Source organism: Lynx canadensis, chromosome X, assembly GCF_007474595.2.
Source record: "Lynx canadensis isolate LIC74 chromosome X, mLynCan4.pri.v2, whole genome shotgun sequence".
Classification (NCBI taxonomy): domain Eukaryota; kingdom Metazoa; phylum Chordata; class Mammalia; order Carnivora; family Felidae; genus Lynx; species Lynx canadensis.
In genome coordinates this window covers 42,242,280-42,269,113 of record NC_044321.2, presented here as the reverse complement: position 1 = coordinate 42,269,113, position 26,834 = coordinate 42,242,280, and the positions used below count along the sequence as shown (strand labels likewise).

The following is a 26,834-nucleotide window of genomic DNA, read 5'->3' as shown; positions in this document are numbered from 1 at the left end:
GTAGTTCCGAGAGTGAGTGCGGCGCACGCCGGACGCCTGGCGTCCTGGTGCAAAGGTGCGTATGTAGGCTTGAGTGTGCAATGGCTGCTGGGACTTGTAGTTCTTCCGCTTGCAGTCCGGGGGCGGTGGAGGGGTTCTTCCAAGGAGGCAAAGAAATATACCTTGAGCGAGGGCGAGAGCGCGAGCGTGTGTGCCTTTGTACGCGCGTGCCCGTGCGCATTGTTCAAAAAAGGGACCAGCCTGAGAGCGGCTTCCTGACACGTACGTTCAAGGCGGCATTCATCTTACCATTGTAAAAGTGTACAAGTTAAGGGCTGGGGCTTTAGCGTAAAGCGGCTACGGTTGAATCTTAGCTTTTTAGCTCAAGTCTTTAGCTCAAGTAGCTAAAGGTGCAACGGTGGGCAGGTTACATAACTTCCCTGTGTCTTAGTTTCTTCATCTAAAAGAGAACTATCACTATACCTGCTTCCTAGGATTAAAACAATTAATTCATGTAAAGCATTGTTACCGTGTACCTGACACATAATACAGTAGCAAAGCATTACATACATTGTAGTCACTAGTATTCATGCATTCTGTAATGCTTTTTTTCAATTTGTTTACATATGTGTACACTCCAAAGAATAATTACACAGTAAACATTCATGAAATCCCCATTCATTAAAAAGACCACCCTGTCTCCACTGAGCAGGGTGTGAGCCACATTTGTCACATTTGTCAGGGTGTGAGCCAAATGTGAGCCACATTTGTCATAAATCATGTGGACATATATGTGGGGCTCAGTTTCTCAACTCTGTTCTGTTCTTAATTACTGTAGCTTTATAACAGTAAACAGTGATCTGGAATGTCCTCCCATCTTGTACTTTTTCAAAGGATTTTGGCTTTTCTAGGTCCTTTGTGTATCGATATACATTTTAGAATCAATTAGTCAAATTCCATGGAAAAATCTTTTAGGATTTCGTTCCGGACTACACTGAATCTCTAGATCACTTTGGGAAGAATTGACATGTTCACAACATTGACTATTTCTATTAGTAAATTTAACATATCTCTCCATTTGGTTAGGTCCCCTTTAATCACTTGATAATATTTGATCATTTTTTCCCATGGAGATCTTGCCCATACGCATATTGTGTTAGGTCTATCTCTATGTACTTCAAAGTTCAGATACTGTTGGGAAGTGATATCCTTTTTCTTATTTTAATTTCTGACTGGTGCTGGTATGTATTTTACAAAAATATTTTTTAAAAATCAGTGCCATTTCTGTTGCCAAGCCCTGGCCCATAAATATCCTATCTTTGCCCCTACTCACCCTCCCATCCAACCCTGCTATGGCCCCGCCCTGTGACCTTAATCTCTCTAAAGCTGGGGGAAGAGAGGGAGGCTGTGTGCAGATGGCTCTTCAACCTAGAAAGGAGGATGTCGGCATCTGAAGGCGGGAAAGGTGAGAGCAGCCTTCCACCCCTATAGACCCTTGGAGCAAGCCTGGGCTCTGCTCTACCCTCTGTCCCTCTGACCCATCTCCTGCCCAGCAGGACCCCACTCCCGGAGAGCCACCAGGGAATCAGAACCACATCACCCTGTTTCCATCCCATCCATCAACAAACATAGCCTTACCACCACCTGAACCCTGACTCTCAGCCTGACCTAGACCCTGCACCTATGGCCTCCCAGCCCCATCCACAGCTTTAGTTCCCAGCTGAATCCCAACCCTAATCCTGGCCCCAACCTCTATTTTAGTGCCCACCCTGAGTCCAATTCCAAAGCCAGCCCCAAGCTTAATCCCAACACAAACCTTATCAACCAGAGGGCAAACTCCTGTTAGAGTCTAAACGCCAACATAGATACAGCCCTTACTATGAGCTCTAAGTTCACCTAACCTCAGCCCCAATGTCTGGATATCAATACTGTTAGTGAGTAGGTCTCTGACTTTCCAAAAAGAGCGCAGATCCATTTTTTAAGGACTGAGAGAGAGAGAGAGAGAGAGAGGAGAGAGAATGAACACTCTTGGTGGTAGTAAGTCATGAAGGCTTGGAGTCAGAAATTGCATAGGTTTGGGGTGCCTGGGTGGCTTAGTCGGGTAAGCATCCGATTTCTGCTTAGGTCATGATACCATGGCTTGTTAGTTCGAGTCCCGCGTCTGGCTCTGTGCTGACAGCTCAGAGCCTGGAGCCTGCTTCAGATTCTGTCTCCCTCTCTCTCTGCTCCTCCCCTGTTCATGCTCTGTCTCTCTCTGTCTCTCTCAAAAATAAATAAAAACATTTAAAAAATTAAAAAAAAAAGAAATTGCATTAGATTTGAATCCCAATTCAGCCACTTCACCAAATCAATCTCTTTTTGCATCAATTTCCTTACCTACAAAATAGGAATAATAGTTGGTGCTAGACATTATTCTGAATGCTAAACTCATTAATCGTTACAACAACTCTAAAATGTAGGTACTCTTATCACTCCATTACACAGATAAGGAAATTGAGGCTCAGAAAGGTTGTGCAATTTTTCCCAAGACTACACATAGCTACCAAGTGGCAGAGTTAGGATTTAAACTCAGACAGCTTGTTTTCTCCAAAGCTTGGGATCTTAACCAAGCCAACCTACTGCCTCACAGAGGCTGAAACAAGGCCATGGGAATTGGGAATGGCCTTAGCTGAAAACCCCAATGCCAAATTCAAATCCCATTCAAACTTAACTTTAACCCTAATCTTGATCCTAATTCTAATCCCAACTCATTCAAACACCCAGTCCTAACTCTAAATCCTATCTCAAGCACACTCCACTCCCACCGGTATTTAAACCCAACCCAGAAGTCCACCACTCGAATTTAACCCTAAATTTGCCTCCAGCTATAAACTTAATCCTACCCCAAGCCAATTTAAACTCCCTACCAAGTCTAACAGCAAATCCTACTTGGAAATGTAACGTCACCCTCCGTTCTCCATAAACTCTCTCAACCCCCAATCAATTCCAACACCAATTCTCACCCCTCAATTTTTAACTCAGGCACCCCCAACTTTCCCTAATTTTACAAGCTCTTCTTCCCCCACACACTGGGATGGGATCAGGAAGGAGGTAGCCATGATTGCCCTAATACCCAGTCCCTCCCTGACTTGGTTTCTCCACACAGACACCATCCCAGAGCCCAGTCCAGCCAATGGGACAGGCCCTGGTCCTGAATGGGGGCTGTGCCCTGGGCCTCCAGCATCAGGGGGTGAAGAAATCAGCGGGGCATCAGGCTTGGGGACCCCTAAGCGAAGGACTCAGCACAGTAAGCACAAGACAGTGGCAGTGGCCAGTGCCCAGCGGTCACCCCGAGCGCTCTTCTGCCTCACTCTGGCCAACCCCCTGCGGCGGTCCTGCATCAGCATTGTGGAGTGGAAGCATCCTTGGAAACCAGGGGCAGCGCTCAGGGGTGAGGGTCACCAGGGTACCAAGAATCAAGGATTAGGCCAGGGCTGGAATGGAGGAGGGCTGAGGTCACTAGGGATCAAGAGTCAAGAATTGGGGGTGCTTGGGTGGCTCAGTCAGTTAAGCATCCAAGTTTGGCTCAGATCATGATCTCACAGTTCGTGAGTTCGAGCCCCACATGGGCTCTGTGCTATCAGTGCAGAACTGCTTCAGATCCTCTGTCTTCCTCTCTCTCTTTCCCTTCCCTGCTTGCACTTTGTCTCTCTCTCTCTCCCTCTCTGTCTCTCTCTGTCTCTCTGTCTCTCTCTCTCTCTCTCTCTCTCTCAAAAAAAAAAAGAGTCAAGAATTGGATTAGAGGGTGAGTTGAGAAAGGTGAAGGTCACTGCGGGGAGGGGGAGTGTCAAGGGTGAAAGACTAAATCACAGCAAGAGTTGGGGATGTCTAAGGTTTCCAGGGGGTTCAAAGTTAAAGCCTTGGTCAAGGCAGGGGTTGGGAATGTCAGGGCTGGTTACCTTGGGTCAAGCGTCAGCATTGGGTGGGGAGGGCCCCAAGGGAATGTGGGGATATTCTGAGGCCTATCTGCCTGGGTCCTTGACTATCCACCTGAGGCCCTTCGACATCCTCATCCTGCTGACCATCTTTGCCAACTGTGTAGCCCTGGGGGTCTACATCCCCTTCCCAGAGGATGACTCCAATACTGCCAACCACAACCTGGTGAGGCTCACCACCCCCGCCACCCCCAGCCAGATACAGCCCCAGTAGAACCACACCACAACCTTTCAATCCTCCCCACACCCGCTCCTCTCTGACCCAGATGGCCCGCCCCCATCCAGCCCCACCCTAGGTCCCGGACTAAGCTTCCCTTCCCCGGCCCCCCTCAAGCCCCACCCCCAAATAACTCCCTGCTCTCCCACCTCACCCCCGGCTCCGCCCTCAGGAGCAAGTGGAGTACGTATTCCTGGTGATTTTCACTGTGGAGACTGTGCTCAAGATCGTGGCCTATGGGCTGGTGCTCCATCCCAGCGCCTACATCCGCAATGGCTGGAACCTACTCGACTTCATCATCGTTGTGGTCGGGTACGCGTCTGCGAGGGACACCCCCACCTTAGTTCAACTTCCTACCCCAGGCCCGCTGAATTCGGGACTCAGGGGAAAGTCTGCTTCCGACTGCCTCCATCTGGCAGCCAGAATCAAGAATATTAACGTTTTAAACTTGTTTGCATTTCCAGTTACAGGGACTTGTGCTTTTCCGAGAAGAGAGGGGTGGAGGGAGGGCCCAAGGCCGGACCTCTGCCTCCTAATTCCGTGCTACCCCACCAGGCTGTTTAGCGTGCTACTGGAGCAGGGCCCTGGTCGGCCGAGAGACACCCCACATACCGGGGGGAAGCCGGGGGGCTTCGATGTGAAGGCGTTAAGGGCTTTTCGGGTGCTGCGGCCACTGAGGCTGGTGTCTGGGGTCCCAAGTGAGTGGCATGCCCCCGGGGGTTGGAGGTGGGGGAGGGGAGCAGGAGAGGGTTAAGCTGACCCCGCCCCTCGGTCCCCACAGGCCTGCACATCGTGCTTAATTCCATCATGAAGGCGCTGGTGCCACTACTGCACATCGCACTGCTCGTGCTGTTCGTCATCATCATTTATGCCATCATCGGACTCGAACTGTTCCTTGGACGAATGCACAAGACATGTTACTTCCTGGGATCTGGTCAGCCATTCCACTCCTCCCCGGACAAGACACTCCCCTCCACTGGCTACTAGGCCCCACCCACTTCTCCTTGAAACCCACTCAAATCCACGAGACTCCGCCCCCAACCTTAGGCTCCACCTCCAGATAAGCAAGCCCTATCCCTTTACTCAAGACTCTGCCCTCAATCCCAGACTACAACCGCCCCTTTGCTAATAGCTCCTCCCTCTATCACGAGTCTCCACTCACAGGCCAAGGCCCTACCCTGCACTCGACACCATCCTCCAGGACTGACCCCATATACTCAGGCCCTTCATCCAGACCTCAGCCCGAGCCTTGCCCCGACTCCATTTTCAAGAGACCCTTCCCAATTCACAGGACTCCTCCCCCAGGCTCAAGTCTCACTGTTATTTACAAGATTCCACCCTAGATTTTACAGTTCCACTACCTGGATACCTGTAGCTGGGACTCACAACTTTCCAGTGGTTCAGAATCCTGACCTAGCAGAGTTAGGAGCTTAACCTTGCCCTTGATTTAGAAAAATCTCGAACCCCATACTGAACTTCCCAGGTGGGCGGGGCTACAAGGTAGCCGTGACTGGCGGGGGCGGGGCGGGGGGGGCGGGACGTGCTTCAAAATCGGAACTGACCTCCCCACAGACGTGGAAGCGGAGGAGGACCCGTCGCCCTGTGCGTCTTCTGGCTCGGGGCGTGCATGCACACTGAACCAGACCGAGTGCCGCGGGCGCTGGGCAGGGCCCAACGGAGGCATCACCAATTTCGACAACTTCTTCTTCGCCATGCTGACGGTCTTCCAGTGCGTCACCATGGAAGGCTGGACAGATGTGCTCTACTGGGTGAGGTGGATGGCGGGCGCACAGCGCGAGATTGTACCTGCCTTTCCTCCGAGAGTGTCTGCATATCCTGAGAGATGCATGCCCTCTCTCTCCCCAGATGCAGGATGCCATGGGGTATGAGCTGCCCTGGTTATATTTCGTGAGTCTCGTCATCTTTGGGTCCTTCTTCGTCCTCAACCTTGTGCTTGGTGTCCTGAGTGGGTGAGAAGCTTAGACACCTTCGCCAATAGTCCCTTTCCCATTTTTTTTTTGTTCCTAGCACACTCCTAGGCACTCTTTCAGAACCCATCTGAAATACCCCTTCATGCAGTCAGTCAACATTGAACATCTGTGTGCAAGCACCATTTTAGGAATGGAATAAAAGACAAAAATCCCTGTCTTCTTGGATATTACACTGTGGTGGAGAGAATAGCAACATACACAGTAGATTGTGTATACACCCATGCGTGCACACCCATAGTGGTTTATTTTTATTTTTGTTTTTTATTTTAAGTAGACTCCACGCCCAACATGGGGCTTGAACTGACAACCCTGACACTCGTGTGCTCTACCAACTGAGTCAGCCAGGCGACTCACATATGTAGTGTTTCGTATGGAATCTGTGCTATGGAAAGAAAGGATGGATAAAAATAGAAATGGGCAAATCTTGCAATTATAAATAGGGACAATCAGGACAGACCTCCTTGAGAAGGTGTTATCTGAGTAGAAATGTGACACAGATGAGATAATGGGCCATGTGGATGTCTGAGGAAAGTATTCCAAGCAAAGGGAACAGCCTTTGCTTCTGCAAAGCTAGAATGTGCTTGACCTATTCAAGGAGACAGCAAGGAGGCCGGTGAGGCTGGAATGGTAAAGGCATGGGAGCCAGGGTGGTCCCCCCTCCCAGCCCTCTATCTTCCTCCCTCAGAGAGTTCTCCAAGGAGAGGGAGAAGGCAAAAGCACGAGGGGACTTCCAGAAGCTTCGGGAGAAGCAGCAGTTGGAGGAGGACCTCCGGGGCTACCTGGACTGGATCATGCAGGCAGAGGAGCTGGACATGGAAGAGTCCTCAGCTGATGGCAACTTTGGTTCTATGGCTGAAGAGGGCCGGGCTGGCCACCGTAGGCAATCCCAGTCTGGCCCATTCCCTGCCCCACGCATGCCTCAGATGTGGGCTACCCTCCTGAGACCCAGCCCCAACCGGCAACGACTCCAGGCCCAGCCCCCAGTTCTGACCTAGAATACAGACCCAGACGCAGACCCCAATACCCTTCCCAGACTATACCCAGAACAAAGATTCCAAATAACAGCCCCCCTGCCATACGCGCACGCCTGGCCCTAACCCAGCCTCAGGCCATGCTCCCCAAATGTCCTCCCCACCCTGCAGGGCCACAACTGGCAGAGCTAACCACTAGGAGACGTGGACGTCTGCGCTGGTTCAGTCACTCCACCCGCTCCACACACTCCACCAGCAGCCACGGTGAGAGTTCATCCAGGTTGGGGAGGGGGATGGGATGGGTAGACAGAGAAGAAAGCCAAGTGTGGAGCCTTTGGGTCTTCACGGACTGACCTCTATTCCCACCCCGACCACAGCCAGCCTCCCAGCCAGTGACACTGGTTCGATGACAGAGACCCCAGGCGATGAGGAAGAGGAGGAGGGGGCTCTGGCCGGTTGTACACGCTGCCTGTGAGGGCCTGCAGCCCTTAACCCCTGACCCAGCCCAGAACCCCATCTAGACCCTGACCCCAGTCCTTACTTTACCCTCAAACCTTGATCCCAGCCCCCCACCTCCAACCCCAGCCACTGACTGCCCCTTGGTCCTTTATGACGCCCACCTCCCATCCTCCTCTTTTCCAGAAACAAGATCATGAAAACCAGGGTCTGGTGAGTTGGGATCCTTGGACCCCATGACTTTGTAAACCCCACCTCTGAGTCCCCCATGACCACCGGGCTACCCAACTGAGCACCCCCAGGCCTGGTTTAGGTAGGTGATTTCATCAGTGGGCTCACATTTCCCCTCAGCCGCCGCCTCCGCAGAGCCAATCGGGGCCTTCGGGCGCGCTGCCGGCGGGCAGTGAAGTCCAATGCCTGTTACTGGGCCGTGCTGCTGCTCGTCTTCCTCAACACACTGACCATCGCCTCAGAGCACCACGGACAGCCGGTATGGCTCACGCAGATCCAGGGTGCGTACCTCCCCTCGCGGACTGCCAGCCCTCTTCCCCAGTCCCCAATTCCCTCCACCCTAGAAACCCAAGTCCAGGATCTCTAGGGTTCCTCAGACCCCTAGACATTACATTTCTGCCCTAATAAATGCAGAAACCTTAGCTTGTCCCACCCCACGTTGTAGCTTACACTTATGTAGCACTTGTGTGCATCAAGCTCTATTCTCAGCACTTTACATGTATTAACTCAATTTCTCTTCACCAAAACCTTGTGTGAATTAAGTGCTAAGGCACAGAGTACTGAGCACTGAGGTAGTGAAGAGTTCACTGATTAATCCTAGGACTCAGCTAGTAAGTGAGTCAGGCAGGTGGCTCCAGAGTCCAGAATCTTAACTCCACACTGTCTGGATGGGTTAACCCCTCCATGTCTCTGTTTCCCCATCTACAAAATGTGGACAATATGGGACACCTGGGTGGCTCAGTAGGTTAAGCATCCGACTTCGGCACAGGTCATGATCTCAGGGTTCATGATTTCGAGCCCCACATAGGGCTCTGCGCTGACAGTGCAGAACCTGCTTGGGATTCTGTCTCCCTCTCTCTCTGCCCCTCCCCTGCTCACTCTCCATCTCTCTTTCTCAAAAATAAATAAATAAAACATTTTTTTTAAATGGGGACAGTAATTTTATCTGCTTCATGGGGTGGTTGGGGGGGATTAAGTGAGTTGAAGTGAAAGGTGCTTAGAACATTGCTGGACCCACATAGAGTGCTATTAAGTGTTAGCTCTTACTATTACTTGTTTTCACCTCAACCCCAACCTGAATACTGAACACACTTCTCACTGCAAGCCTCAAACCAGCCTCAGTCCCAACTAAACCCCAGACTCCAATGCTACCTTTGAGTTGGAGTTTTCCTGAACTCATGGAGGCTCACCAAGGCCCCCACCCCAATTCTGCCCCTCACCCCAGTTCCGAGCCCCTCAAAACCTCACCCACTCTGACCTATAAATTCACCCCAATTCCTAACCCTAGTGCTACCACCAACCTGTGTCTTGCCTGATACCAGCTACCTCAGATCGCCCTGTGGCCCCTACCTCCCTGCACATCTCCAAGGAAATTGGCCAGTTCGGTCACCCCTGTCCTTCTCCCCACAGAGTATGCCAACAAAGTGTTGCTCTGTCTGTTCACGGTGGAGATGCTTCTCAAGTTGTACGGTCTTGGCCCCTCTGCTTATGTTTCTTCTTTCTTCAACCGCTTTGACTGCTTTGTGGTCTGTGGGGGCATCCTGGAGACCACCCTGGTGGAGGTGGGCGCCATGCAGCCCCTGGGCATCTCAGTGCTCCGATGTGTGCGCCTCCTCAGGATCTTTAAGGTCACTAGGTGTGTGTGGTGGGGGAGGACTGGGGCCCCAAGCACAGCCCCAACAGCTCCCTCCCCAGTTCCAGTGACTATCTGCATCACCGTTCATTTAGCAAATATCCATTGAGGGCATACTGTGGGCCAGACACCCTTCCAGGTCCTGGGAAACCCCAGGAATCAGAGCAGATACAAGTTCCTGCCTCATGGAAATTAAAGTCCATTGGGGAGGGTGTCTACTCCATTTCCATCCCCTTCCTCAACCTCAGCTCCAGCTAAAACATTATTCCCAGCACCATCTCTGAACTCAACTCCATACTCATCCCTAACCTTACACCATCTCTAACTCCAACCCCCAGCCACTCATTATACCAAACTCATTTACAGCCCCAACACCCAATCCCAAACCCAGCCCCATCTCCAATCTCATCCCTAACTTGCAGCCCCAGCCCCATCACTAACCACAACCTCCATGTCCCTAGCTCCTAACCAGCAACCTATCTCCAGCTGCAACTCCAGGCCCAGACTCTATCTCATCCCTTATCCCCTCCTCTATCCAACTCTCAAACACAACTTTATCCCCAACTCAGCCATCTAAAACACCAAATACTCTCTTAACCCCTAACCCCAACCCCAACCCCAGCTATAGTTCCTAACCCCAATCCCAGCCCCAGTCCCAACCTGAACCCAATTCTAACTTCATGAACTTCCCTATAACCTCCATCCTAACTTCATCTGTCATTACACCCTTAACACCAACCCTAACCCCAAACTCAATCTTCCCCTCACTTCTTATTTTCACCTCAACCCAACTCCAAAGTTCATTTTAACCCAGCCCACCCCTAGTGCATCCCAAGCTGGCATCCTGCCCTTGCCCCTGACTCACCACTGGACATGTCCACCCTCCATCTCTATTCTAGGCACTGGGCATCTCTGAGCAATTTGGTGGCATCCCTGCTCAATTCAATGAAATCCATCGCATCGTTGCTGCTGCTTCTCTTCCTCTTTATCATAATCTTCTCCCTGCTTGGCATGCAGCTGTTTGGGGGCAAGTTCAACTTTGATCAGACCCACACCAAGCGAAGCACCTTCGATACCTTCCCCCAGGCCCTCCTCACTGTCTTTCAGGTGGGGCCTGGAAAGCATGGAATAGGTGGGTCTGGGGGGGGGACCATACGGTGGGGGGTCCAAAGAGATTCACAGTGAACTCCCACCCTCAGATCCTGACAGGTGAGGATTGGAACGTGGTCATGTACGATGGTATCATGGCCTATGGTGGCCCCTTTTTCCCAGGAATGCTGGTCTGCGTCTACTTCATCATCCTCTTCATCTGTGGCAACTGTATCCTTGGAGCTTTGGGGGGCTGGATGTTGGTAGAACATGGGGTAAGATAGGGGGTTGTTGATGGCCCACAGTCAGGCTGCTTCTTCATCCTTTGCAGCCTGAACTCACCCCAGATATCCTTTTGAACGTGTTTCTCGCCATTGCTGTGGATAACCTGGCCAGTGGAGACACAGGAACTGCCAAAGACAAGGGCAGGTGATGTCTGGCTCTGCCATCAAGACAGTCTCTCCCTGGGATCCCTGACTGGGTCCCCACACATACATCCCACACCATCAGAGATGCCTCAGCCACCCTGGCAATCCATATCCCCAGATCCAATCTGCCAGTCCTCATTCATTCAAAATGTATTCATTGAGCACCTACTTTGTGCCAGGCCATATTCTAGACACTGAGGAGACAAGAGGGGTCAAGGTAGACAAAGTCTTCACCTTCATGAAGCTAACATGTTCATGAAGTTAGGGAAGGCAAGCAAAACACAAACAAATGAATATATAACGTAAGTTAATTAAATATATATTAATAATATGTAATGAAGCAAAGAAAATGGAATAAAAGAATAGAGAGAAATGAAGATTGCTATTTTGGTTAGGGTAGTCAAGGAAGGCCTCTATGTGGAGGTGACTGCTGAACAGAGACCCAAGTGAAGTGAGGGAGTGAGCCATGAAAATATCTGGGGAAAGAGTGCTCAAGGCAAAAGGAAAGGAAGTGCAAAGGTCCTGAGGTGCACATTCAGCACATTCACAAAAACCACCAAGGAAATCAGTGAGTCTGGAGTGGGGTGAGCAAGGAGGAGAGTGGTAGGAGGTGAGCTCAAATGGGAGAATAAGAAGGACATACTAGGGGCATTCTGGGCATGGCAAGGACTTCAGTTTTTGCTCTAAGTGAGTGGGAGCCATGGGAGAGGTGTGATCAGACGAAGAATGTGCCAGACTTAAGATTTAACAGGACCCCTTTGGCTGCTGTGAAAAGGACAGACTGTGAGGATGAGGGCGGAAGCAGGGAGGTTCTATGGGACCTCAGAAAGGTCTGTTCTGACTACATTGACTCCCCCTAAGCTTTGCCTATCTACTGCAAACCTTAGCAATCACTCCCCCTTTCCTCACACAGGGAGAAGAGTGCTGATGGGAATCCCCCACAGGAAAATGGAGTATTGGTGAGTTAGAAGCCTGGGCATTGTCTATACTTCCCATTACCATCAATACCTGTATATGTGTATATCTTTAACTCCCATCTTCTGCCTGTGCATTCCTCCATTATTGTGTTCCTTCCGTGCCTCCCCTGGGTCCATCCTATAGTGCCTCCCCCACCATCAGTGACCCCCATATTTCTGTCCCCAGGCACCTGGTGGAGAGAATGAGGAAGAGGAGGGCAGAAAGAATGAAGGAGCAGGCAAGTGGGCAGGGGCAGGTGGAGGAGGTGTGGGACCTTAGAGACAGCACCCGGGCAGAGCTCTTGACCCCTGAGACCCCTCTCTCTGAGCAGAAGCCTTTTCTGAAATCATCTTGAAAATAATGGGCTTGGGGTTTGGCCAACACCATTTGGGATGTTGAGATTAAAGAAGAGAAACAGACATTTTGTTTTACTGCAGAACTTCTCAGAGCCTTTATTATAAAATAGTGTGTATTTGACTGTGAGGATAGTGATGTTCATTCAACACACATTTTCTCAGCTTCTACTGTGCCCCAGGCACTGTTCTAAGTGCTGGAGACACAACAGTGAGTTTGCCACATGACAAGCACTGTTGTAGGTGCTTTACATACATTTTCTCAATTAATTGTCTGTATTTTGATCTTCTTCTGGTGCCAGGCATGGAGGAAGAAGAGGAAGAAGAGGAGGAAGAGGAGGAAGAGGAGGAAGAAGGTGCAGGGCATGTGGAACTCCTGCAAGAAGTTGTACCCAAGGAGAAGGTGGTACCCATCCCTGAGGGCAGTGCCTTCTTCTGTCTCAGCCAAACGAACCCGTGAGTGCTGGGAGTGGGTAGGGGGCCAAGGCAGGAGGGGATAGGGCAGGTGGAGGGCCAGGAAGCAGCCAGGGCTCTGGCAGGTGCATGGCCTGATTCAACAGAGCCTGAACTGTGTCCCTTGGGCTCTCCCAACCAACTCTGGGGTCCTGGGCTCTGACCAAAACCCATTCCCTACTCCCCAGGCTGAGGAAGGCCTGCCACACCCTCATCCACCATCATATCTTCACCAATCTTATCCTGGTGTTCATCATCCTCAGCAGCGTATCCCTGGCCGCTGAGGACCCCATCCGAGCCCACTCCTTCCGCAACCACGTGAGCCTTTGGCTGGGGGCTGGGGGGGGGGACACTCCTAGGGGGGTCCTGCTGGGCACAAGCTGGGGCCAGGCTGGAGACACGGAGAAGATCCTAGTTGGGCAGAAAGAGAAGAGTGATAATGGCAGCTGCTGCAGGTGCCAGCCCTTACTGTGCACACTTGGGGAAACACCAGGGAAATCAGTATTTGGCTGAGGAGGAAGCTTGGGCTCAGAGAGGTTGAGCAGGCCAATGGCACCAATATAGATGAGCAGAGGTAGAAGAGCCCAAATCTGCCCAAATCTGAACCCCAGTCTTTCTGGTGGCCAAGACTTTTGCCTTATAGCGAAGTCCTTGATGATGATGAGAGAGGAAGGAGAGGGGGAGGGAGGGACAGGAAAACTTACAGAGAGGTGCACACAGACACACACACACACACACACACACCTAGGATACCCCCCAGTCATGACTCAGTGGCTTTGCCTCTCTCTTGCCCGCCAGATTCTAGGGTACTTCGATTATGCTTTCACCTCCATTTTCACTGTGGAGATTTTACTAAAGGTAACTAATAAGCCCCCCGTCGTACCCCCAGTTGCCCCAATCCACTCTGCACCCACCCCTGCAGCCCACCTCTCCTGTTTCCATACCCTCCTCCCCTCTCTATCCCCACACCTGGAGTCTAGCCTGATGTCCCTCTACCCTTCCACAGATGACAGTGTTTGGGGCCTTCCTGCACCGAGGCTCTTTCTGCCGTAGCTGGTTCAACCTGTTGGATCTGCTGGTGGTCAGCGTGTCCCTCATCTCCTTTGGTATCCAGTGAGTGACTCTCCCTACCCCCTGCCCACTCCAGCCCTCCCAGAACGGAAGCTAAGCCTGGGCCAGGGCCTGAGGACTGACCCCTCCCCAGCTCCAGTGCCATCTCAGTGGTGAAGATTCTGAGAGTCCTCCGAGTACTGAGGCCTCTCCGAGCCATCAACAGGGCCAAGGGACTCAAGGTAACCCAGCCCCACCCAAATCCACAGGACCCATGCCCTGCCCCACTGCTAGGGCCAAGATCTCTAATCAGACTGACCGTTTGCACTGGTGCATGACCGCACAGCCTGGACCCAATATGTAACCACACATCCCTGACCACTGATCATGTGGCCTCACCCATGTCCCTTACAAGTGACTATAAATCCCTTACCAATGGCCACATTTCTCTGATACAAGTTCCTGAAATGTGACCACATATCCCTTCCTGGTAAACACTTATTCCTCGTTGGTGCCCACACGTCCCTGGCCCGTAGCACTGGCCCTTGACCATATGTCCCTGACCACACATCCCTGATCCATGACCAGATGTCCCCGGCCCAAGTCCCTGAGCCCCATCTACACCCAGAATCCCTACCCCAGGCTGCTGTGGCCCGCAGTGTTTGTTAGCCATATTTGTGGGTGCCTGCAGCACGTGGTGCAGTGTGTGTTCGTGGCTATCCGGACCATCGGGAATATCATGATTGTGACCACACTCCTGCAATTCATGTTTGCCTGCATTGGCGTGCAGCTCTTCAAGGTGGGAGGAAACACTAGAAGGAGGCCCAGGCATGGGTCAAGGTGGGGAGTAAAGGGTGAACCTGCCTGACAAATATCTTCCATACAGGGGAAATTCTACAGTTGCACTGATGAGGCCAAACACACCCCCCAAGAATGCAAGTGAGTGCTCAAAACCTTGCCTTTTGTGGAGCTCTTGACCCCTACTAAAAGCCAAAGAGGCCCCTAGATCTCACCAAGGCCCCTGGAATCCTTAGAGCTTCCTCCTAAGAACTGCAGAGACTCCCTCAAGTTTTATCAAGGCCCCCCAAACACCGTGAATTCTCCAAGGCCCCAAGATATACCCCCAGAACTTTCCCAAGAGCTGAAGAGGCCCTCATATCTCACCAACCCCTAAGAAACCCCCCAATACCTCCCCCAAACCCCTCTCCATATTCTCCAGAGTTACCTACATTCTACTCCAGACTCCCCAGAAATCTCCAAATACTCCCCCCACCCACCATCACTGCCACCAAATCAGATTACTGTAGAGGGTAGTGGTTAAAAGCATGGGCTTTGAAGTCAGGCATTCCTGGTTCAAATTCATCTCATGAGACATGGGTACATTTCTCAGCCTTGCTGAATCCCATTTTAATTAACTGAAAAATGGGGATAAAAAGAGTGCAGATCTCACAAGGTGGTGGTGAGGAGTAAGTGAGTCACTACACGGAGAGTGTACTACAATGTAAAGTTACTACATGTAAAGCCAAGCACAGTGCCTGGCATATACTTAGTGCTGATAAATGTTGATTATTAGTATTACTTTTTCTTGGGGGTGGTGATGATTATAATGGTGATGATAGCTAATATATATGGTACCAACTAATGCCAGACACTATTCTCATTGAGTGACTTAATTAATCCTTGTAACAAGTCAGGAAATATGTTGTATTATCCTTAATTCATAGATAGGGAAAACTGAAGCACAGAGAGGTTAAATACCCAAGGTCACCCAGCCAGTAAATGGGGGACAGGATATCCAACTCTACCACTCTGCCCTGTTACTTGCATGCTCTACACCTCAGTCCCCTTTCCCCAGATCCCCACCCCTCCTCACCCACTCAGCCTGTCTGCAACATCCACAGGGGCTCCTTCCTGGTCTACCCTGATGGAGATGTATCACGGCCCCTCGTCCGGGAGCGGCTCTGGGTCAACAGCGATTTCAACTTTGACAATGTCCTTTCAGCCATGATGGCCTTGTTCACTGTCTCCACCTTCGAAGGCTGGCCTGCGTGAGGAGCAGGGCCCCAGGAATGGGCAGGGAACAGGGCAGGAGTCTATGCTAGGGTCTTCTTGGGATGGGTGGGAAGGTACCTTGGGATGTGATAAAGGTCTCTTGAGACTGGATAGGGACTGGTGGGCGTATCAAAGAACTGGCTGGGGATGCTTTGGGAACTGGGTAAGGGGTGTCTCCAGGAATTGGGTATAGGTCTCTGAGGAGTTAGGTGGAAGTCTAGAGAGGACTGGGTGTGGGATTTTGGGGGGGACTAGGTAGAGGTCTGGAGGGGACACTGGGGGAGGTCTCAGAGGAGATGGAGCTGGAGATTCAGGGGTTTCCAGAGAGATGTACAAGTCTTTAGGGGTACTAGTTGAAGATTTTTGGGGGAGATGGAGCAAGGAATCCAAGTTTATGGGACAGGATTTAGAGATCTTTGGGGGCTTGTGGAGGAGTTCTGGGGAGCTGCATGGGGATTTCCTGGTGGCTGGAGAAGGATATTTAGGGATATGTGGGAACTTAAGGGATTTGGGGGTCTTGGAGGACCAGGGTAGGGATTCTCTAGAGGGTTGTATGGGGATCTCTAGGTCTCTGGAGGGCTGAGACAGGGAATTGGGGGTCTTTGAGGTCAGGTGGGGGTCTCTTGGGGTATGTGTGGAGGTGTAAGGTGGTTAGGTCATGGGATTTGAGGGTCTTTGGGATGCCAAGCAGGAGATTCTGGAGTGTTTGTTATGAGGTATCTGGGGGCATGTCTGGAAGGGGGCTGGGATATCTCCTCATCTACCGCCATTGGCTCCCCAGTCTACTATACAAGGCCATCGATGCAAACGCAGAGGACAAGGGCCCTATCTATAATTACCACGTGGAGATCTCAGTGTTCTTCATTGTCTACATCATCATCATTGCATTCTTCATGATGAACATCTTTGTGGGCTTTGTCATCATTACTTTTCGTGCCCAGGGCGAGCAAGAGTACCAAAACTGTGAGCTGGACAAGAACCAGGTGACCTCTGACCCCTGACCTATGGCCACCAACCCCTCCCCAACTCCTTGCCTTGAGATACCAAGCTCACTAATGCCCTGCACCCATATGCAGCGCCAGTGTGTGGAGTATGCCCTCAAGGCCCAGCCACTCCGCCGCTACATCCCCAAGAACCCACATCAGTATCGCGTGTGGGCAGCTGTGAACTCTGCTGCCTTCGAGTATCTCATGTTCCTGCTCATCCTGCTCAACACCGTTGCTCTAGCCATGCAGGTCTGATCTCCCCCACCCTGACTCCTGCCAGACACTGGACCCTATTCTGTCCACACAGCCCCCTGGGAAACATTAGGAATGCTTTAGGCTGCAAGTGCAAATCCCCCAGCTGACAGAGATTAAGCTATAAAAATATTTGCCACATTTCTTCACATCTAAGGCCAATAATTGTCAGTTGCATCCTGACTTAAGAGATGTAAGAATATAGGGGAAATGGCAGATGGCCATTGTAAGTTGCCATTGATTGTGAAATGTACCCCAGTGTCAGAGGTTCTAAATGTGAAAAGATGTGCATAGTGGAGTCAACAATATATGATAGCTACCTCACATAACAAGAAGTGTAGAGGTGGGCTGTTTGATTATGGTTCATCAGGTATCCAGGCTCTTTCTCCTCCACCATTCTTAGCAAGTTGGCTTTCATTCTCATGATTGTTGCTTCATTATCACAAGATAACTGCCACAGCTCTAGACATCAAAACCGCATTCAAGGCAGGAAAAATGAGGGAAGGTTGTACCCGGGGCTCTCCTCATTTGAGCCTTTTATTGGAAAGCAAAAATAGTTTTCATGGAAACTACTTAGCAGCAGACTTCTGTTTCTTTCTTAGTCAGAAGTAGATGCAAGGAAAGCCAGGAGATCAAGAGCTGGGCTTTCCAATATCCTTATTGAGAAACAGACAGTGTGAGGGATTTGGCCAACCCATCATGCTATCTCATCTCCAGACTCACCTCAGTCCAAGCCAGAAAATATTTTGTTGTGGGTGGGGAGGTCTCTGCCTCAGACTCTGTACTCACACCTGACTTTCTCCTCCAGCACTATGAACAGACTGCTCCCTTTAACTATGCCATGGACATCCTCAACATGGTCTTCACTGGCCTTTTCACTGTTGAGATGGTGCTCAAAATCATTGCCTTCAAACCCAAGGTGCCTCCTGCGAGCCTTAGAATCTCCTGCAGTGGGTGAATTCCTTAGGGTGGAGCTCATTGCAGAGCTCTTGGGGGAGGTGGCAGGGAACAGGAACCAAGGACTCTTGAGACCATGGTGTGAGAGGGGTCCATATGCAGGCCTATCATGTGGTCCAAGCTGGGCCCTGCCTCCCCAATGTCCCCTACCACTATTGGTCCCCTATGCTAGCTCTGAGAAGACAGGGCTCTACTTTTTTCCTGCCTACAGCATTACTTTGCTGATGCCTGGAACACATTTGATGCTCTTATTGTGGTGGGCAGCGTAGTGGACATTGCCGTCACTGAAGTCAATGTAAGGACTGGCCTCTCCACTAACCCACCTTTTCCCCTACCAACCTTCCCCCGCCTCAACCCCAGGTCTTTCTTTCACATGAGTCAGTGCCTCACTCACCTCCATCCTACTCCTGAAGACTCAGTGCTCTTCATTCTAGCTCTGTATCTCCTGAGTCCCTATCAGGTTTAGCCAAAGTCCCCCTCCACCAACTCCCTTATTCCATTTGCAACCTATCCTCTGGCTCTGTCATATCCTAAAATGACTCTCTTTTTATTTATATTATTTCCTCTATTGCCTCTACATTCCCCTCCATTGGCTCCATCATCTCCACCAACTCCTGACATCTCTTCTGACTACTTCATTGGCTCCATTTCCACCACTGACTCCATTGTCTCCGACACTGGGTCTTTCACGGCTCTGTCATCACCAATGACTGTACCATTGGCTCCATCATCTCCTCCATGGTTCTATCACCTCAATTGACAATGCTGCTGGTTCCATATCTTCATCGCTGGCTTCTCCATTGGGTCCTCCATCGGTTCTCTCAACTCCATCATTTCATGAAACCACTGGCTCCATCATTTCCTCCATTGGCTCCATTGTCTCTCTTCCATCATTTCCTGTACCTTCTTCTTTCCCTTCCACCATCACTGCCAATTTTTCCCACAACCATCTTGACCCACTGCCACATAACCTTCTCCATAATCCCTTGAATAATGACTCTACCATCCATTATCCCCTATATCTGCTACATCATTTCTCCTATGTTCATTTGGGCCTGTGATCTCATCATATCCTCTGTCACCTCTGTCTTGGCTGTATCTCCCTTCAGAATGGTGGCCACCTTGGCGAGGTACCCCCACCTCACAACAGGGACTCTATGCTTCTTTCCACACCTACCTGCCCTTCCTTGCTTCTTAAAAGTCCTTAGAAATGTTCTCTGACTACCCTGGGGCCTGAGTTCTGAGGGATTTGGGGGCTGGGAGGGCCAAAGAATGAGATAGGGAGGTGACTGGGGAAACTGTAGACTGATCATACCCACCACACCCTCAACCTCAGAGCTCTGAAGACAGTTCTCGCATTTCCATCACCTTCTTTCGCCTCTTCCGAGTCATGCGGCTAGTGAAGCTTCTCAGTAAAGGTGAAGGAATCCGCACATTGCTCTGGACATTCATCAAGTCCTTCCAGGTAAGCTCCCGTCCCTTTGACCACCCCTCACCCACATCTCATACCTCTCAACCTGAGCTGCATCTCCCAGTGTGCCATATCCATCTGCAATTTACCATTTCCGGTTTTCTCTCTTTTCTAGGCTCCCAATTCCCAACATACCTTGGCCTCACTAACCTTATTCTATTGTATTTAGTACCGTGTCCACATTTGGGAGACACTGGTAGTCATGGGAACTTTGGGGGATGGGCCACATCCCTCATCAAGCCCAGACTTGAGGAAGCAGTGTATTCTGGGGCTTATAGTTCTCTGCCTGGACCTGAATATCTATCCTCCTCTCCACTCCTATAGGCTTTGCCCTATGTGGCTCTTCTCATCGCGATGATATTCTTTATTTATGCAGTCATTGGGATGCAGGCAAGTGGGGACCCTAGGTAGCATCCCTCAGGCACACTTCTGCTGAGGGGTGTTGGGTAAGAATTCATCCACAATGAGGGTGGTGGGTTGAAATACAAGCTGGTTGATGCTGAGTCAGTCCACACACCTGTGAAATGGGATGTGCAGTGACTGCACATCAGGGTTGTGAGGATCCTTTGAGTATTAGAAGTTGTGAAATGAGTGACAACTTGTAGGGGCATGGGTTCGCCCCTCTGACACATGCCCTGTGTGCCCACAGATGTTTGGTAAAGTGGCTCTTCAAGACGGCACACAGATCAACCGAAACAACAATTTTCAGACCTTTCCACAGGCTGTGCTACTTTTGTTCAGGTGACATCTACCCCCCTCCACTGCCACCTTGGTCCCCAGCATGCCCTTGGGTGCTCACATACCCTTGTCTGGGCCCTGGACTGCCTGAGGTGTAGAAATAACAGGGCAGCATGGGGCTACATTTTGCCTGAGGTCTTTTCTGGCTGTGATTTGAAGAATTTTGTATAATAATCTAGCCTCAGCCATCCTTTTTCTGGCTGTAAGATGTATCCTCTTCTTAGGCCTCAGTGCCCCATCAGTAAAACACGAACATGACTGTCATCATCTTGGCCACACCAGCTTCTAAAATATCTAAATGCTGGGGCCCTTGGGTGTCTCAGTCGGTTAAGTGTCTGACATCAGCTCAGGTCATGATCTCATGGTTCATGGGTTTGAGCCCCACATTGGGCTCCGTGCTAACAATGCAGAGCCTGCTTGGGATTTGTTCTCTTCCTCTCTATCTCTCTGCCCATCCCCTGCTTCGTGCACTTGCTCTCTTTCTTTCATCTCTCTCGCTCTTTCTCTCAAAAATAATTTTTTTTAAAAAACTTAAAAAAATAAAATAAAATACTGAAATGCTATCTGTGCCAGATACAGCCCCTGACAAGAAGTGGATCATCTCCTCACCCCTCCAGCCCCCACAATGCCACTTGCCATGACTTCATAGCCTCCCCTCAAGGATGGCCCCTTGTGTGACCCCCCAGGTGTGCCACTGGTGAGGCATGGCAGGAGATAATGCTTGCCAGCCTTCCTGGGAGTCGGTGTGACCCTGAGTCTGACATCAGCCCTGGTGAGGAGTTTACCTGTGGCAGCAATTTTGCCATCGCCTATTTTATCAGTTTCTTCATGCTCTGTGCCTTCCTGGTGAGGACCGTTTCCCCACAACCACCACCATTGCCATGGGGGCTGTCCCTGAGGGGTCTGGGGAGGAGGTGGGGAGCCCAGATCTTCAGAGTAGGTGAAAGGGCTGGTCTGACAAGATCAACCCAGGAACTTGTGACCCAGTAACCATAAGTTTACCTCAGCATCCCACCAACCCCCAACACCCTACTCTGCCCTTCACCTAACCCCCACTATTCACTGGCCCACAGATCATAAATCTCTTTGTGGCTGTCATCATGGACAACTTTGATTATCTAACCAGAGATTGGTCCATCCTGGGCCCACATCACCTCGATGAATTCAAGAGGATCTGGTCTGAATATGACCCTGGAGCCAAGTATGACATGTATCCACATAACTGGAATTGCAGGGGACAGTGCACTGCCCCACCCATTCCCCCAGACACAGAACCTCTGACCTGTACCTCCCATTACCTAGTCAATAGATGCCCCAAGTTTCCACTGCCTCTGTTCTCTGTCTTCCCCATCTACCATAGATAGGGTTGGCTCTGGGGTGTTGGTGGGGGAGGTATTTATAAGCTGGTGGAGTCTTCAGAAAGGGCTGGAGGGGTTATCTCCAATCCAGCGGTGTCTTCTACCCACCCCACCTGCCCCAGGGGGCGCATCAAGCACCTGGACGTGGTTGCCCTGCTGAGACGGATCCAGCCCCCCTTGGGATTTGGGAAGCTGTGCCCACACCGAGTGGCCTGCAAGGTCTGTGCACCCACCCACCCCCCCACCTCTGAGAGGGCTGTCCATCACATGGCAAGGGTGGGCAGGGGTGTGCCTTGGGTGGGGAGGGTGTGTTTTGCTTTATCCTTAAAGGTTTCTGCCCCTGGGCATCCAGTGCCTTCATCCCTGGCATTTGCTCAAAGTGAGTTCTATGTCCCTGGTGTGTGTAGAGACTTGTGGCGATGAACATGCCCCTCAACTCAGATGGGACAGTGACATTCAATGCCACACTCTTTGCCCTGGTTCGGACATCCTTGAAGATCAAGACAGAAGGTGCATGGGAGGGATGGAGAAAGGACAAGAGCAGGAGAGTCCCTGGGGAGGGTGCAGGGATCACTCATTGAGTGATGGGCCTGGCTCCTGTCTCTGAACCTCGAAATGAGTGACTTTGGCTTCTCCAGGCCTGTTTTCCCACCAGTTCAATGGGGGCGGTGTGTGACTGCGGTAGAAGCTGGTGAAGCCCCTTCCAACAGGGAGGGAGTGGCTGTGAAGGGCTCTTCCTATTGGCTCAGGCCCCACATCCTCTCCCGATGCAGGGAACCTGGAACAAGCCAATCAGGAGCTGCGGATTGTCATCAAAAAGATCTGGAAGCGGATGAAGCAGAAGCTGCTAGATGAAGTCATCCCCCCTGCTGACGGTGAGCTAGCTCCACCCCAATTCCTTGAGCCCGCCCAAATGTCAAAGGATTGCTCACCATCACAAAACTAGCACTGGATGGAGGGGGGCGAAGGGGAGCCTATGCTCTGGGTAGGGGGGGTAGTAACAGGAGACCCCTGTGTGACCTTGACTTTTCTCCCTTGCCCCCAGAAGAAGAGGTCACCGTAGGCAAATTCTACGCCACATTTCTGATCCAGGACTATTTCCGCAAATTCAGGCGGAGGAAGGAGAAGGGGCTACTAGGGAGCGAGGCCCCCTCAAGCACTTCCTCTGCTCTTCAGGTCTTTAGAGGGGCCTGGGTGCGTGGGTGGGAGTATGTGGAGGACTGTGGCTAAGGATGACTGCCCTCTTGATCTCGCGGAACCCATGTCACAGATGAGGAAACTGAGGCTCCAGGTCTCAGAGGGTCAGTGGTGGCTGAGGGACCCCTTCCCCCACCCCACACTCCTGCACAGGAAGCAGGCTCATGGACAGGGAAATTTAGACCCTGGGCTGCCTTCCTTCCCCATTTTTTCACCCCCACAGGCTGGTCTAAGGAGCCTACAGAACTTGGGTCCTGAGATCCGGCAGGCCCTCACCTGTGACACAGATGAAGAGGAGGAGGAAGAGGGGCAGGAGGGAGAGGAAGAGGAAGATAAGAAGGATCCAGAAACATACACAGTGAGGACAAGTTTTCACTCCCCTGGGAATTTGATTGTAGAAATAGTTCTTCAATTCCTTAGGTAACTTTGACACTGCCTCTGGGGGAAGGGAAGCCCCCAGAGAAGTACTCCACCCGAAACAGGCAAACAGGTATTATTTGATACCTACCATCCACTGTTGGAGGGTGAGACCCAGATTCAGCCCCTAGTAAGGTCATTGGAGATAAACTCCAAGTGACTTGTGTCACTGACCAAGTGACTTAGATATGATAACATGAATGGCAAAATTCAATCCTGTGACTTCCACAGGCCCCAACGGGCTCCCAGCCCCCATCTCGCCGGAGTTCTGTGATTTCTGTATCTCTGCCTGTCGAGGACAGACTTCCAGATTCACTCTCCCTTGGGCCCAGTGACGATGATGGGGGGACTCCCAATTCCAGACAGTCCAGTGTGCCCCAGGCTGGATCCCATGGCCACAGGTATGGTCAAGGGTCTGGTGGGATATTGTAAGGGAAGGCAGGGACTAGCCAATACATGGAGATAATTCAGGAGCAACAGGGCCTTTGAATGGAAATTTGGGAAGGATGGAAGGGACTCAAGGGCTCGGATGGGAATAGAGGATAAGAAGAGATTCATATGAGAAAGGCAATGCAAAGGTTTAATACAAAGAACACATAGGGGCGCCTGGGTGGTTCAGCATCTGACTCTTGATCTCAGCTAGGGTCTTGATCTCAGGGTCATGAGTTCAAGCCCCACATTGGACTTCACACTGGGCATAAAGCCTACTTAAAAAAAACAAAAACAAAAACAAACAAACAAAAGAAGCACATAATGTGGAACTTCCATGGTCCTCAGTTTTGTCACCTGTAAAAGGGGGATAATAATAGCACTTATCTCACGGGGATAATGAAAGAATGAAATGAAGTCACACCTAGCTGTCACTTTGACAGCCTCCTCCTCACCTCTCCCAACACACCCCCAGTTCTTGTGTTGAAGGTGTCTCTTCAACAGGCCAACTTTGATTTTTTTTAAATGTTGCGTCCTTCCCATGAGAAATATGTATTAAAAGAAAGCCCATGTTCATTTTAAAATGATGACAGGTTAATTTTCTGGTATGTGAGTTTTCCCAATTAAAAAAAAAAAAACTGGGGCGCCTGGGTGGCTCAGTCGGTTAAGCAGCCAACTTTGGCTCAGGTCATGATCTCGCGGTCAGTGAGTTCAAGCCCCGCGTCAGGCTCTGTGCTGACAGCTCAGAGCCCGGAGCCTGTTTCAGATTCTGTGTCTCCCTCTCTCTGACCCTCCCCCGTTCATGTTCTGTCTCTCTCTGTCTCAAAAATAAATAAACGTTAAATAAATAAATAATAAATAAATAAATAAATAAATAAATAACTAAAATCCTACTGTAGGGATGGGGCACAGAACAAGAAGGAACCAGCAGTGCAGGGCCACATACTGGGGGGCGGGGTGGTGGTGGATCTGGTCTGTCTAACTTGCTTCACTTTCCCCAGGAGAAGCTCTGGGGGGTTCATTTTCACCATTCCAGAAGAAGAAAGTTCTCAGCCCAAGGGAACCAAAGAGCAAGAGAATCAGAATGGGGAAGAGGAAGTCCCCGCCAAGGACTCTGGCCATGACATGTAGGATGAGCCCATTAGCCATGTGCAGGAGGGCAGAACTAATGGAACCCCATCACCCATTCCCAAGCCTGAGCTCACCCCCAGCCCTCTTTCCCGCACAGGCTCTCCTACCTAGATGAGCAGGCAGGGACTCCCCTGCGCCCCATCCTTTTGCCACCTCACAGACCCCAGAGATATGTGGATGGCCACAATGCACCACGCCGCCGTCTGCTGCCCCCCACACCTGCAGGTGAGAGCGGGCATGGGTGCTGGGGGCCCCACAAGGGCCAGCAGGGCAGAGGGCTGGGGTGGCATTGAAATTCTTCTTCGCCCCCTCTGCCTTCCCCTACCTCCAGGTCGGAAGCCTTCCTTCACTATCCAGTGTCTACGGCGCCAGGGCAGTTGTGAAGATTTACCCATCCCAGGCACCTATCATCGTGGGCGCAACTCGGGCCCCAGCAGGGCGCAGGTGAGATGGGGGAATAGGGTGCTAAGGTCTGGAAGGGTAGAGTCATCCTAGGCTGAATTTATCAAACACACTACATCTTCTGAGGAATGGGGCATGTATGAATTCACAAAACCCTCACTGTACCTGTGACATAGGTTAGTTCCAGTTTACAGATGAGGAAACTGAGGCTCAGAGAAGTTTACCCCAGATCACAAAGCTAGTAAGTGGCAAAGCTCATATTTAAACCCAGGTCTTCTATGCTCTTAAATAAACTCAAGTCTGATTTATATGCATTCAGTTTGACTCCAGCTGTATTTGCAGGGGTGGGAGTGGTAAGATGTAGGCACAGGGCTGAGTCCTAAACTTTCACACGTCACCCATCTATAATTATCCCCCTGATGTTTATTCTGGTCCAGGGTTCCTGGGCAACCCCTCCTCAGCGGGGTCGGCTCCTGTATGCCCCACTGTTATTGGTGGAGGAGGGTGCAGCGGGGGAGGGGTACCTCGGCAAATCCAGTGGTCCACTGCGCACCTTCACCTGTCTGCATGTGCCTGGAACCCACTCAGACTCCAGCCATGGCAAGAGGGGCAGTGCCGACAGCCTGGTGGAGGCTGTGAGTCCAGCAGGGCTGTGGGCAAGAGGGATGGGGGAGAAGGGGAGGAAGTGGGAGCTTGGGAAGGAGGGAATAGAGGCCCTCAGTCTCTGTGTTATGCATGTAACTGTCTATCCCCTTGCTCTGTGACTGCTCAGCATGATGTGTGTGTGACCGTCCCCAGTGACTACCCTGCACACCTTCATGCATGCATCATCTATCTACACTGACCCCTCTGTGCACACTGCTTTGGCTCCATGTTGTGCTCTCTGTCAACTCTGATCCCGTCTGTGCCCCCAGGTGCTCATCTCTGAGGGCCTGGGCCTCTTTGCCCGAGACCCACGCTTTGTGGCCCTGGCCAAGCAGGAGATTGCAGATGCGTGTCGCCTGACACTGGACGAGATGGACAGTGCTGCCAGTGATCTGCTGGCACAGGGGACCAGCTCACTCTATAGTGATGAGGAATCCACCCTCTCTCGCTTAGATGAGGAGGACCTGGGAGACGAAATGGCCTGTGTCCATGCCCTCTGAATTCCCATCTGTCCTCCACTGCTCAATAAACCTCCTGCTCTCCCTTCCCCAGAGGGAGACAGGCATGGACTACACCCCTGGATTTTGATGTCTTTGCACTGGGGGCCTGGGGCTATCCAGCGGCCCCCAGCTATCCATCCCCTGCTTCAGCCCCGAGCCACTACCCACACACGAGTATTTCCAGAAACCAGGACAGCCAGGCCTGATTATTCAGCGTCAGGGAAGGAGGGAGGAGGAGGAAGAAGAGACAGAAGCCAAAAAAAGCTGGAGACTGAGTGGAGGTGGTGGGGGAGGGGAAGGGGACCAGACAGAGATGGAGGAAGGAGGAGAGAGGATGTGTGGGGGCTTAGATGAGGAGTGGGGGGAAGTCAGAGATGCCACAAGGGGTCAGGCAGGTCAAACTGAGGAAGGACAGACAGATGGGATGGAAAGGATAAGAATACTCAGAATGGAGTCCTGCCAGTAGAAAGGCCAGGAGGTTGGAATTAGTGTGGTATGTAATATGTCAGGCAGAGGG

At 51.2% G+C, this 26,834-nt stretch overlaps 1 protein-coding gene across 2 annotated transcripts; it reads left to right on the top strand.

The window, feature by feature from the left end:
- The first annotated feature begins 1,419 nt into the window (after nt 1–1,419).
- CACNA1F (calcium voltage-gated channel subunit alpha1 F) lies at nt 1,420–26,317 on the top strand. Of its 2 annotated transcripts, none has more exons than XM_030304999.1 (48): nt 1,420–1,444; nt 3,125–3,377; nt 4,014–4,119; nt 4,343–4,482; nt 4,726–4,868; nt 4,952–5,104; nt 5,743–5,939; nt 6,037–6,140; nt 6,847–7,004; nt 7,304–7,396; nt 7,510–7,603; nt 7,775–7,801; nt 7,940–8,100; nt 9,230–9,455; nt 10,352–10,559; nt 10,652–10,772; nt 10,889–10,970; nt 11,883–11,928; nt 12,113–12,164; nt 12,582–12,735; nt 12,921–13,050; nt 13,531–13,590; nt 13,739–13,845; nt 13,937–14,024; nt 14,474–14,581; nt 14,669–14,721; nt 15,684–15,830; nt 16,616–16,817; nt 16,911–17,069; nt 17,881–17,991; nt 18,241–18,324; nt 19,139–19,159; nt 19,366–19,494; nt 19,825–19,890; nt 20,150–20,241; nt 20,925–21,084; nt 21,312–21,439; nt 21,719–21,815; nt 22,004–22,106; nt 22,370–22,471; nt 22,642–22,772; nt 23,017–23,151; nt 23,442–23,611; nt 24,641–24,744; nt 24,864–24,995; nt 25,102–25,214; nt 25,610–25,807; nt 26,087–26,317. In XM_030304999.1, the coding sequence occupies exons 1-48, from the start codon at nt 1,420–1,422 to the stop codon at nt 26,315–26,317; spliced, it is 5,904 nt and encodes a 1,967-aa protein (XP_030160859.1). The 2 variants fall into 2 exon arrangements, with proteins under 2 accessions (XP_030160859.1, XP_030160858.1); XM_030304998.1 differs by having other exon boundaries at nt 6,847–7,037.
- Nucleotides 26,318–26,834: the final 517 nt, after the last annotated feature.

Excerpts from the sequence above, each read along its gene's own strand:
- CACNA1F (XM_030304998.1), top strand. The coding sequence starts at position 1,420 with ATGTCGGCATCTGAAGGCGGGAAAG. Across the intron at positions 7,604-7,774 it reads GCCGGTTGTACACGCTGCCT|AAACAAGATCATGAAAACCA; the intron begins GTGAGGGCCTGC and ends CCTCTTTTCCAG. Across the intron at positions 17,992-18,240 it reads TCATTGCCTTCAAACCCAAG|CATTACTTTGCTGATGCCTG; the intron begins GTGCCTCCTGCG and ends TCCTGCCTACAG.